Source organism: Camelus bactrianus, chromosome 13, assembly GCF_048773025.1.
Source record: "Camelus bactrianus isolate YW-2024 breed Bactrian camel chromosome 13, ASM4877302v1, whole genome shotgun sequence".
Classification (NCBI taxonomy): Eukaryota; Metazoa; Chordata; class Mammalia; order Artiodactyla; family Camelidae; genus Camelus; species Camelus bactrianus.
Genome location: NC_133551.1, coordinates 69,848,380 through 69,860,688, shown reverse-complemented (window position 1 = coordinate 69,860,688; position 12,309 = coordinate 69,848,380). Strand labels below are relative to the sequence as shown.

Here is a 12,309-nt window from a genome sequence, read left to right as displayed (position 1 = left end):
AGGGGATCGAGGGCCGGCCTTGGATGAGGCGCCCCCCACCCCTCACCAGGGGCACCACCTCTGTCCAAGCCCGGCTGCGGGCCGCCGCCCCCACCCTTCGGGGGGTGTGTCCCCGAAGTGGGGGGCGCGGAAGGCCAAAGCAGCGCCCCAACCCCCGGCCCGGGCCCCCTCCCGAGCGCTCAGCGAATGGTAGGCTCCATTGAAAGAGTGCCGGGCGGCGCGCGGTGTCCTTCTCCGAGCAGCTCTCGGCGCCGGGGTCTCGGCGATCGCCGCTCCTCCTCCTCCTCCTTCTCCTCCTCCTCTTTCTCCTCCTCCTCCTCCCCCCTCCGCCTCGCTACCACCGCGGCTCGGCTGGAGGCGCCGCTGTCATTCCTGCGCTGGAGGAGCCGGCGCTGCCGGTGCCTGGGGGTCGGGGCGCGGGGGAGCCGGGCCGCGGGGGACCCAACAGGTAGAGCCGGGGGTGCCCGGCTGCGCGTCCCCCGCGCATCATGCAGCTCTTTGTCACCTCTCTCGCCCCCAGGCCAAAATCCTGAGCATGATGGAAGACAATAAGCAGCTCGCGCTCCGCATCGATGGGGCGGTCCAGTCGGCCAGCCAGGAGGTGACGAACCTGCGAGCCGAACTCACGGCCACCAACCGGAGACTGGCGGAACTGAGCAGCGGCGGCGGCCCGGGCCCGGGCCCGGGAGCGGCGGCCGGCGCCTCGGCGGCGGCGGCGGCGGCGGACTCGGCGGCGGCGAACATGGAGAACCACCAGCACAGCGCGCAAGGTAGGGATCGCCCGGCGCCGGGGGCGGAGGAGAGGCGAGCGAGCAGGACCCGGGCCCGGAGGTGGCCGGGGACTCGACGCGACCCCACGCCCACGGCGAAATCGCCTCGCATTGTGGCTTGTAACCCTTTCCGCCCGGGGTGGCCGGCGCTGCCTCCCTGCTGGGAGTTGCAGGCTGCTGTCATTAACGAAAGCCCGGGCGCAGCGTGCACGGGTTCACACGGCCACGCCGGCCGGCCGGCCGGGCCAGTGCAGCGCAGCACAGCCGGCAGCTCCCTTCTGGCAGCAGAAAGTGCCCCTTAGATGGCACACAGACCCCAACTCTGTGGGCAAACTTTTCCTGCCCGGGCCTTTGCCCCCACCCCCGGCAGGGGTGAATGCCACAGCTCCCCCCAGTTCCGGAGGCTCCTTCCTTTGGAATGACTCCCTGAGAGGGAGCTCCAGGCTCTGCTGCCGTGTTTGGGGTAGAGGATTGGACTGGTTTGCACTTTTCTCCACGGATGCCAAATCCCTTGTCTCGATTGCATCTGGACTTTATTTTCTCCCCATTTGAGATCGCGCAAGCAGTGGAATATATCGATGCAACGGTAGATGCTGTGCTCAGCAGGGAGTTAAAATTTCTAACAAATGTAAACACTGAGAGCACTTTCCAGGGGGAAATCTTAGACCTCAGAGGCTGAGGATGGGCGTCTGTCGAAATGAAGGCGTAGATGTTGGGTTTCCAGGTAGCGGTTGCTTGAAGGAACTCTTTGCTGTAAGAGGAGGGAAAAAAGACAGCTGGTCTCTGTTGACATTGACAGTGATGAAGCTCTGAAACCCTCATGTAAGGGTTAAAGGTAGAGGAAACATGCAAAAAAAAAAAAAAAGAAAGAAAGAAAGAAAGAAAGAAAAAGAAAAGGGAGTACTGTTTGGTTTCTGTGGATTAAAAAGTACAAGACTAGGCTGGATTTTCAGGATTTTTTTTTTTTTGCCTAATTTCCCTTTAAGAAACATTGTCACTGATTATTAATATCATTTGATTAAACTAAACTACTGAAATCCAGAACATGACAGAAAAAAAAAAATCCAGCCCAAGAAGGCCACTTGTGTAAATATGTCACTTGATGAAGTATGAGGTACCAATGGCTCAGTGGCTCAAAAGGATTTTCTGGTTTTGTTGTTATTTCAAGAGCTTCTCTTAAGGGTTAAGAGAGTCTGTTTTCATATTAATGCCTTCTCCCTAACAGCTTCTATCTCCTCCTTACCTTCCTGGGGTAGGTGTGCTTTTCTTGGTGTGAGATGTTAAGCCTGAGCATGAGCATTTTACGTTCAATTCCAAGTCAGATCTTAACTTGGTACTTCAGGAGTCCGTCAAAAGTCTTAGGAATTGGAGCAGTAATTTGGTACCAAAGTAGCATGACGTAATGGTGGGAAGGAGTTGCGAGCCTGGCGCTTGCTGCACAGTTTTCAAGGTGGGCATCTGATGATTCTGTCATTTATCCCTTGCTATGTCATTGTGTGTGGAAGATGCTGTCCGCTGGCACCCGGGCGAAAAAGGGAAGTTAGATTTCATGGTCATGCTTTACTTTTTATAGGCAGAGACTCTTCCAACCTTAAAGAAATAGCAGAGAACTGGCATTTTTGCTAAGAACCAAAAGCCACGGTAAAGGGGACTGAACAATGCTGGTTTATTTCCCACCGTCTGCCCCTTTCTCAGCCGAGGAAAAGTTAAGTGGCTTTTATCCGAGTCCTGGGTCTAGTTGCAGACTGAGCATGCTAAGGAGGTTGGTGCCGCGATGATCTACACATTCCAGTTGGAAATTGTGATACTTAGCTGATGGTTAAATTGTTGTGGTGGAGCCATTGGGAGCTGTTTCCTTTTTTTTTTTTTTTTTTTTTCCCTACCAAAATGCACAAGGCTATGGAAACAGAAATGGAACTGGCTGTTGGATCCCTTGTTATCCCTAAAAATACACGAAACCAGCAGCTCCCTCATCGTCTTAAGAGCATGCCTGCCCTGGCCGGGGACTGTCTGTGGGTGGTTGGATGAGGGATTGTTTTGATTTTTCCTCTGTGTACCATTGGTATTTTTCAAAACCTTTACTAGGGGGAGTTTAATGATTTTATAACCAGAAAATAAAACGTTGAAGGTTTTAACTCAACTTCATGGTTGGCCACATAGTCCTCTAAAATGATGTGAATTTAAACCGATACGATGTCTAAGAATAAAACAAGACCCGCATAGAAATTCGTCATTTCTTTATTGATAGCAATGTTACCTCAGTTCAGTACTTCTTACAGTATTTGGCCTCTGTGAGTTTTTGGCGTTTTGTTTTTATTTTGTTTGGTTTGGTTGTTCTCATGACATGTGGCAGCATTCTGCTGGGACAGAAACCTTCTGCGAACGTGGTCTGGTAGTTTCTTCTGCTGGGGCCTTCGTATTCCTAAAGGAAAAGCACTGCGCTCTCTCCACTTAATTTCAAAGTGTGGTTGATTGGCTTTCTCCTGCTTGTTTGTAACATACCTCCAGGAAGGCTCACAGGAGCTCAGGTCCTGGGGCTTCCTGACTGTTGTTCCGAATTAGTCTTCTGTTTTAATTTTGCCTATGTCGGTTTGATTCAATGGGCTCAAACCCTTTGAGCATTTAGTGCTATTGAGTTATCACTTTTCAAATCAAGGTTTTGAATGAAATGAATATCTTTCAAAATGCAACTGTATAAGTCATCTTTTATCCAGAGGGCATCATTCACATATTAAATGCATGCTAATGTCCTTTTAATAATATTAGCACAAATGGTTACAGGGAAGAGTCACCTTTTGCTCTCCCTGCCGAGAAAACATTAGATCCATTTTCAAATTTTTTGGTTAAAACAATGTTTTTCTCTAATGAATTAAACAAGCTCACCAGTCCACCACCAATGGATGTTTTGTTCCGGTGAGGATATCTGACAGTAGGTAAGTTGATGAAGAAAACTTGGATTTTCCTAGAGAGTTAATGCAGTGTGTCATCTAAACAAAATATTAACTTGGTTGGTACCTTCCGTGAGCTGGCATGGTTGCTATGTAACAGAGTCTAGAAAGGGAACTGCTGAAATCTGGGCTTTCGACACTTTGCAGGATCCCCTTTCAGAATCTGTGTTGAAAGAGCCCTTGGCAGCCAGCCCATCTTCCCTCTCCCTGCTTCGAGTGAGTCGGATAATCCCTAATGAGGATGCTGGCGCACAGGGTGGCACATCTCATGGCTCCAGAGCTGCCTCTTGGGTTGGTGGGGGTCACAACTGCCTTTGACAGGTGGACACAAGGAGGCTTGGGAAGAACAGAGCCAAGCATTTGTTCCAATTTGTCTTGTTGTTGGTAGCCAGAGAACGGATTTGTTTAAAGTAACATTTCTAAGCTGTTTTCCTCAGCGAAACATCTCTGGGAAATGTGTTTAAAATGCTTGCTGTTCTTGGAGGGGAAAATATAGCAGTTTGTTTCTCTGAAAATGTTTTATCTGATGAATGGCTAATATTAGATTCAATTGGTTGCTTTGCTATGCATAGAATACAACAATTAAGCTTCATGGTACCCAACTCAAATAGGTCTTAACTGTATATAACATACATTACTTAAGCCTAGTAGGATGTATACCTACTGCCATCATTTTTGTGGTTTGTTTTTTTTAACGAAATAATTGTATTTATATGCCTATGCAAGTGCTCAGAGCATCTTTCCTGGGTGTTGAGGACTGACTGTCTACTGCATTTGTTAATGGGGATGGGAGAAGGGTCATTTTCCTATACTGCTGAAATTTCCATAAATGGATGTGAGTTTTATTATTTTTTTTCTCCCCAGGCGTTAAAATAGGCTGTTACTTCAGGTCTGATGTCTCTTATCCAGCATTACTACACCACCGGAAACTCCCCGGTGAAGTGCAGATTACCTTGGGACTGATTGAATGTGTGAGCAGTCTGCAGAGATGCTGGGCACTGTTGCTTTGCAAAATAAGTTCTGTCTTTTGGCATCCCCTTCCCAATTCATTCTCCCAAGTAGACGTTTATCTTTTTTTTTTTTTTTTTGAGAAAGAGAATTTTCACATGGCAGAGGGGAAGGTACAGAATTTGGCAGAATCTCGGTGGGGTGGGGGAGGCCCTCTGTTAGCTCGCTCTGAAGTTACAGAGCTCATCATGCTTTGGTTTTCCAGCCACATCAATGGGCTGAGAGAGATCTGTCTGTCTTTTCCTCATCTGACAGGCTGTCATGAGGTGAGACTTCACAGGTCCTCCTGAACATCGCCACGCACATGGTCACAAAGAGACTGCTTACAGATCAGCACAGCATGGTTGGAATTAGTTATTGATTGGCTATTATTTACTGCCTTTGCATTGTCTTTGGAAAATGCCTTGGGAGGACCCCTTAAGGCAAGTTTCTGGTTCTGGTTAATTTCACACTTCCACCACTTCCTGATTTACTGAGGTTACTCAAAACTTCTTGGATACTTGGTTTAAGCCAACCTGAGTTGTATAGTGGGAGCCTAGCCCACACATCCTCCCAGTGGAGGGCAAGGCATGTTCTCTCCCTGCCTTTCCCCCCCTCTACTCCCCAAGACTGCTGGCACTTTTTAGGAATCCTGTAGGTTATAATTTGTGACTTCCTGGCTGCCAGTGAGCCTGTAGCAGATGGCCGTGGCGGGCGGGGAGCGCTCATTGGAACACTGCCTGCTCACCATGCAAGTCATAGCCGGCCCAGAAGGTCAAGCCTGGAGGCCTGGCCATATTCATTGCCTATTTTATTTATATTTATTCCTGAGTTATGCAGCTAAGGAAAGTGAAATCAACATGAACTTCTCAGTTCTTTTGAGACCATTTCCAGGATTGGTTTGTGTGAGCATTAGCGCTTGGCTTCTTACCCCCGGCCATCCGTCAGGCAAGAGCGGAACTCATTCTGCCTGCTGAGGCCAGGGAATGCGTTTTTAAGTGATCTTGTAAATGGAAATTAGCCCATACTGTCTGGGCTGGATATGAGGGTGATAACACATGGGATGACAAGGGGTGCCACCAACAGCAGTCGCTGCAGTGCCTTCAGTCATCTGAAGTGCAGGCAGAGAGGGTTCAGGCAGAATCATTTAGGAAAAGACAGCTTCCCTGAAGCCAATAAGGTCACCATCCATTGTGGCAGATTGCACCTGACGATTCAAGGCAGGGAAGCATCCCGCTGGCCCATTTCACCATCCTCCAGGCCCCCTGCCAGGCCCATCTTGACTGTAGAGAAGCTGGAGGGAGACCAGGCAGAGGAATCTCTTCTTCCTCCCCACATGACTGGAAGAGACCGGAACAGCCTTGCCTTTGTATGTGACATCAGATCTCAGTGGCAGACTCCAGGTTGTGCTCTGTGGGCATTCTTGCTCCCTCCTTGGGATCCTAACGTACCAGAAACGTGGAAGAAACTGACCGTTGTTTTAATGAGTTTGGCGAGAACACCTGTTTGAGCACGTGGCATCTGGGTGGTGGGACATCGTTGGTTCTCAATTTGTTTTGGTGACTTTGTTGACTTGGCCTTGCTGAGCTCCGATGGAGCTGGTCACAGTCAGGTCTGCAGGCCTCCGCCCCTTCTGTGCTGGGCAGTCAGGCTGGGAGGGTGGAGAGAGAAGGCGGGAGGAGCCACCCGGCTCCCACCCCTTCGCTCCTCTTCCATCAGAGCTAGCCCTCTACGGGGAGGTCAAGGCTCTCCGTTCCCAACATTGTCTCTCTCTAGAGAGTCTTTGAAGGAATGTGACCCACTGTGAGCCAAGTGCCCTCTAAGGGAAGGTGGGTCCAGAGCTCATATTTCACACTCGCCTCCAGCATTTCATTGTGGTTCTCGGAGCTTACCTCTTGGGTACATCACAAGATACTGGGTGTTCTGGAACCGTTCTGATGCCATGGAGTTCTCCTCTTAATGGTGAAGGTTAATAGTTTAAGAAAGGGCTAAATGTGAACTAGTTTCCGTGCCTTGTCAACCTTTTCAGTAAATAATAACTATCGGGACTTAACACATCAGATATTTTCCTGAGTGCTTAACGTGCTGATTGTATCCGGAGCCCAATGAGGTGGCAACTACTATACCCATTTCTCAGAAAAGGAAACAGACTTGGAGAGGTTAAGTCACCTGTCCACCACAACAGTAATGACTACAGTGGGGGTGATCACAGCAAGCTTCGACATGGTCTTGACTCAGAACCAGGTACTGTTCTAAATGCTTTTCTGAAGGAATGTGTTCAATTTTCGTAATGACTTATGAGGCAGGTGCCACTGTACCCATTTAACATATGAGAAAACGGAGGCACAGAATCGCTCTCTTACTTGCCAGAGGGCCACTGAGTGACCGAGCCCTGGCTCTGGAGTCCGTGCTCTCACTCATCCCACTTTGATGCCCGGGGCACTCAGCGGGCAGTGACTGATCCAGGAATTTAAACCCCTGAGGTCTCTCTGCTGTTTAAACCTGATTCTCTCCTAAACTGGGAAACAGCTTTTGGTTCATTCATTGGGAAGGTGGAGGGAGCTTTAAGCTTGTCTCCATTCTTGATTAATGTTTCCCTAAACCGATGGCCGTTTCTGGGTCCTTAGGTGAAATCTTAGGGGAGCAGGAATACCCCTCCCTTTGGTGTGAGACTAACGGACAAAGAGGGAATTGGGTCCTGCTAGCAAACCAGGGGTCACTTGTCACCAGTGAAAAGAATCATTTTGACTCTGGACTTGGGGCCTCCTACTTCTGAGACTTTGTACGCGTTCTTTCTTGGGAAGGATGCATCCAGGCAAAGCTCGAATCATGTGGACCCGTTACTGTCCCTCCTACCCATATCTTTGTCTTTCCTGAGTTCTCTCCCTGTGGCCTCGTGGCCTCCAGTGGCCCAAGCCCATGGCCACCAGAAGATCTATGAACTCCTCACAGACTCATTTCTGCTAGAGCTTCCCAGCGCGGCACTGTCGACACGGGGGCAGGCCCACTCTGTCGGGAGCGGGGACATTGTGTGTGTCGTGTAGGATGTTCAGCAACATCCCTGTCCTCTGCCCACTAGATGCCAGCAGAACCTTTCACACCCTAGTTGTAACAACCAAATGTGTCTCCAGATGTTGCCACATGTCCACCAGGGGCCACGTCATCCCTGGTTGAGAACCACCGTTTACGCCAGGCATTGGAGGAGACCCCGGCTGTGAGTCTTAGGTTGGCAGCTGTGAGAGCAGAGAGTTTCGCCTGTCTGTTTTCTGCTCCATTCACAGCAGCTAGAACAGTGCCTGGCACATAGCGAGAGCTCAGTAAACAGCTGTTGGATGGATGAATGAATGAATGATTACTAACGGAATTTGATCACATTTTACATGAAGGTTGTTGACTTGACGATGGATGATTTGAAGTGTTTATTTGCTGTATGTCGACGCTAATATGGTTCTCAACCCTTTCCCTGTATTACCTCAATCAGCCCTTTAAACTACCTTCCGAGGTAAGTACTGCATTTGCCATCTTACAGATGAGAAAACTGAGGCCCAGAAAGGTCATGTGACTTGCCCAGGTTCACCAGGTTAGCAAGTGGCAGAGCCAGGCTATAAACCCAAGTAAGCGTGACTTCAGACACTGCCTGCTGTCCCAGCCAGGATGCTGTACAGCTATGCCTAGTTTTTCCCACTCCTGCCCAAGAAATCACTTTTGTTCTACAGCTGGCATTGTGGCAATTATAATTAGGATTTGCGTGTCAGACACTAAGTCATTCACCATAACTCCTCAGAGCTCTGCGGTACGAAAGATGCTTTGTCATGATGGGGAGTCTGTGGCCAGGAAGGACTGGTGTCCGGCCGGAGGTAAGAAGGCAGCTCAGTTGGCTGAGCCGTGTTCAGACATGAGAGTCTCCCTTCTCTCTGCCTCCCTGCTGGGCTTCGGCCGGAGAGAGTCACAGAGAGGACTTGAACTTTCTGGGAAAGGTGAAAAGGGACAGGGGACCCCAGAGCTTCTTAGCAGTGGGTTGACTCATTTTAGGGAAAGAACTGTTCCAGGATCAAAGTTGGGGAGCTGGAGAGACTTCCGTGATCGTCCAAGAGTGCAGTGGTAGCAACAGCCAGCGTTTGATGAGGCTTTCTTTGGCTTCCCGGACCCTGTGGCAGGGTGAGTGAGCAGCATTTTCTCAGCTGACTTTCCTGTCACAGTGAGTTAGATACTGTTCTCCCCACCATACCGCAGATGACGGAATTAAGGCTTAGAAAGGTTTAGCTGCTTCCCCAAGCTCCAGACAGTGGTCACCAGCGGAACCTGGAGCCTGCCTGCTTCACCACGACCGGAATACCGGCGCAGCAGGGCCAGGCAACACAAAGACATGCGGGGAGGACAGCTGTGACTTTTTGCTGGCACACCTACCCTCCCACTCCCCTTCTTCTTTTTCCTTTTCTTTCTTTTCTCCTCTCTTCTGTCTGTCTCCACCCAGCTTGGGCACATAGGTTCAGGGACCACAGATTTAATAAGATACGGACCAGGCTACCTTAGAGCTCGCAGTAGGTGTGACTGACATGGAGACATAATTACGTTTTATAATAAAGGTCTTGACAGGTGTAATGGGAAAATAGATGATGAAGTGAAAAAGATAGAAGGCTTCACGGATGTACATGACAGTGGCAATATGTTATAGAAGCATGCTGGGAAAATACGTTGATTTCTTTACTAAAGGTTAAGCTGACCATGAGAAATTATTAAAAAGTGCAACTCTGGGGGTAGGTTGGGACTGGATACTGCGGAGAGGGGCTGCTGGCTGGGACCTTCTCTCCCAAAGAGGATTTCTTAAAGGGAAGGAAGATGTGAATCCAGGGGTTAGATCTTGAATAATAATTGTGGGTTTTTTCTCCAAAGAGAATAAGAAAAGATATGAATTTCAATGCAGGTGTAGCTCTGCCTCTTTCAGAATAAATTCACCCCTTCTTGGCCAAGCCTGGGGCTTCTTGTCAGCCACAACAAATGAGTTAGTTCACTTCCCTTGATTAACTTTTTTTTTAAAAAAAACGTTAAGGATGGTGTATTTACTTTAATTCAATAACTGGGAGCACAGTGAGATTTTGTCACCCTTCCCCCGCTCCATTCTTGCCATTTGTAATTCTGTGCTCACCATTTCTTGGTGACAGCAAGGTATGAAATTTAGAAGTGTGATACTGACCCTGGAGAGTGCAGTGCGGTAGCACAGGGCATGATGAATGATGGCCGGCGAGAACTGACCTGTGATTATGTGTATATTGATTATCTTAATTAATGCATTCATCAAGTGGATCGCTTTTCCTGTTCCTACAAGGTGTACTACGTGAAGCAAGAAAAAAATGGCAATATTTTTCAACACATCTTTAGATCTGGGAGTTAACAGAAAGGCAAGGCCGGGCTGCCATTTTGTGGAGACTGTGAGCCCATTAGCTTGCAGACATGCTCTGATTGCCCTGTTCACAATTTGACACGGTACCAGGCGGCCCTGCAGGGAGGGATGTTCAAGTCTTAGTGGAAGTCCTGGGGAGGACCGTGATTCCTGGTCGGCTGTTCTACAGTGTGGGTCATTATCATCGACCAATCGAACAGAACCTTGTTAAAACTCAGCTGGTCAACACATGAGTTGGTTCCACCATGGAATAACTCAGCACCCACTCCTCAACACCTTCAGTGTTATCACCTTGCCTCTAAAGCAAAAGCTTGTCCAGCAACCTCAGTTCACAAAGCCAATGGTTAGAACTCTTCCTCTAGAGTTCCATTGCCTTTATCTACTCTTCTTCTTTCTTTTGCACCCAGGAGGCACCAGAGGAGCACTATTGTGAATCACTACCCAGGTCTCTGCAGTATCCAAAGGCTTGCACAGGCATTGTCTTTGTGGATCCCACCAACTGGCCTATATGGTGGAAGTGAGGTAGACACAGCCATCTATTTGTCAGCTAAGGAAACAGAGGCACAGTGGTTTAAGCTGATTTGTTCGAGATTGTTGAGCTGGTCATTGAACCAAATTCTCTTTCCCCTTCCCCCACTGCTAGATCCTAGTGTGACTGTACAGTGACTGCACAGAGGGCCGCCCTACAAGTTATGATTGGGTGAGATCTGACCTTGCCCTTGCCCTCCCTCTTGGGCACGGGCCACCCTGTCTTGTAAGGCCTGGATGGTGACACCATCACCCGATACTCTCATGCTCTGAGCTCCCATGTCCAGTATCCACCCATGGTGAATGGACAGTCCAGTTTTACAGATTTAATCTTATTTTTTTACACTAAATTCTTTCATCATCTCTGTGGAGTTTTACAAGCATTTGACTTCTCTCTCAGTGACCTATCTTATTAATGCCTAAGCTTAGAGTTTCTCCTCCTTTAGCCTCCCTAAAAGCAGGCAGGGATCTAAACCAGGGCAGGTGTGCATGAGGGGAACTTCCTGTTTGTCTCAATCAGATCTGGGAATGACTCGTGTGGAGGAGAAATTTTTGCATCTGACACCCCATCATTGAGGATTTCTTAATATGGAAAGCCCACATGTGTGGAGACCTGTGGTCTTGGCACGTGGTATGTGTCCTTTCCGAGTGCTGTAGCCATCACAATAAATCTGCCTAATTTCTCTCTCTTCACTGTCCCTTCAAGGAGACTCTATTAAACAGTTAGGGTCTCTTTTATCAGAGTCTTTGAGTTAATATTCAACCAGAATACATTGGTTTACATTCTCCACTGAACCTGTTGGTTGTGTAAGTGCCTGTGCTCACTTCTGCTGTGGCCTGAAGAGCTGGGGGACCTCCTGATGCTCCAAGTTCATGTCTAGACCTTGTACTCAGGTCAGTGGAATCTCCTCCACAGACCAAAGGCCAACAATGTGGCAGAAAACTGGGGGAAAATCAGAATGGAGTCTTTTGCTGTGCACCTGAGAGGAACGGAAGGGGAGTGTGAACCCGGAGGCCTCTGTAGTGCAGCAGACAACCCGCTGCGGGTGACTGACACCTGAGCAGCTAATCCAGCGGCTGGGAGCCTGATCTCTGTTTTCATTTCAGCGTGACGAGGAGCAGTCACGAAAGGCTTCCCAAACCTCTGACAGCAAAGTAAAAGTAATATACATTTGAACTTCATTTGAAGATCTAGTAATAATAGGCTCTCAAAAAGCAGAAAGTATTTTTAAGGATCAAAATGTTTTGGTACTTCTGAGTGTTAGATTTGTATTAGCATTAAACACTTAGGATTCCCCCCACCGCCGACAGTCGTTACAGTTGCACATGGAGATGAAAGGAGGAGCTGCTTGATTCAGTTTGGAGCTCACTTTAGTGCTTGCGCCTGTGGTTTGAACGATGGAGCTGGCGTAGGGGTTGGCAAACTTTTTCTGTCAAGGGCCAGATAGTAAAAAGTTTAGGCTTTGGGGGTCATAGGGTATCGGTCATAACTCCTCAGCTCTGCTGCTGTAATGTGAAAGCAGCCCTAGACAACAGGTGAATGAATGGGTGCAGTTGTGTTCCAATAAAACTTTATTTACAACAACAGGCACCTCTTGGGCTATAGTTTGCCAAGCCCTGAACTTGTAGTTCTCTTCCATTTGCCTTCTGATCCATTTCGATCCAGCATCTTTAC

The 12,309-nt window shown here is 48.6% G+C and overlaps 1 protein-coding gene across 4 annotated transcripts in view; it reads left to right on the top strand.

Moving 5' to 3' along the window:
• The first annotated feature begins 467 nt into the window (after window positions 1-467).
• Window positions 468-12,309, top strand: part of KAZN (kazrin, periplakin interacting protein) — a 406,166-nt gene continuing 394,324 nt past the window's right edge. Inside the window, exon 1 of one of the 4 annotated variants that reach the window (XM_074377378.1) lies at window positions 468-770. In XM_074377378.1, the coding sequence (XP_074233479.1) occupies window positions 536-770 (235 nt within the window). In that variant the 5' untranslated portion in view covers window positions 468-535. The remainder of the gene's footprint in view (window positions 771-12,309) is intronic. The other 3 variants (XM_074377385.1, XM_074377386.1, XM_074377376.1) reach the window with 3 other exon arrangements.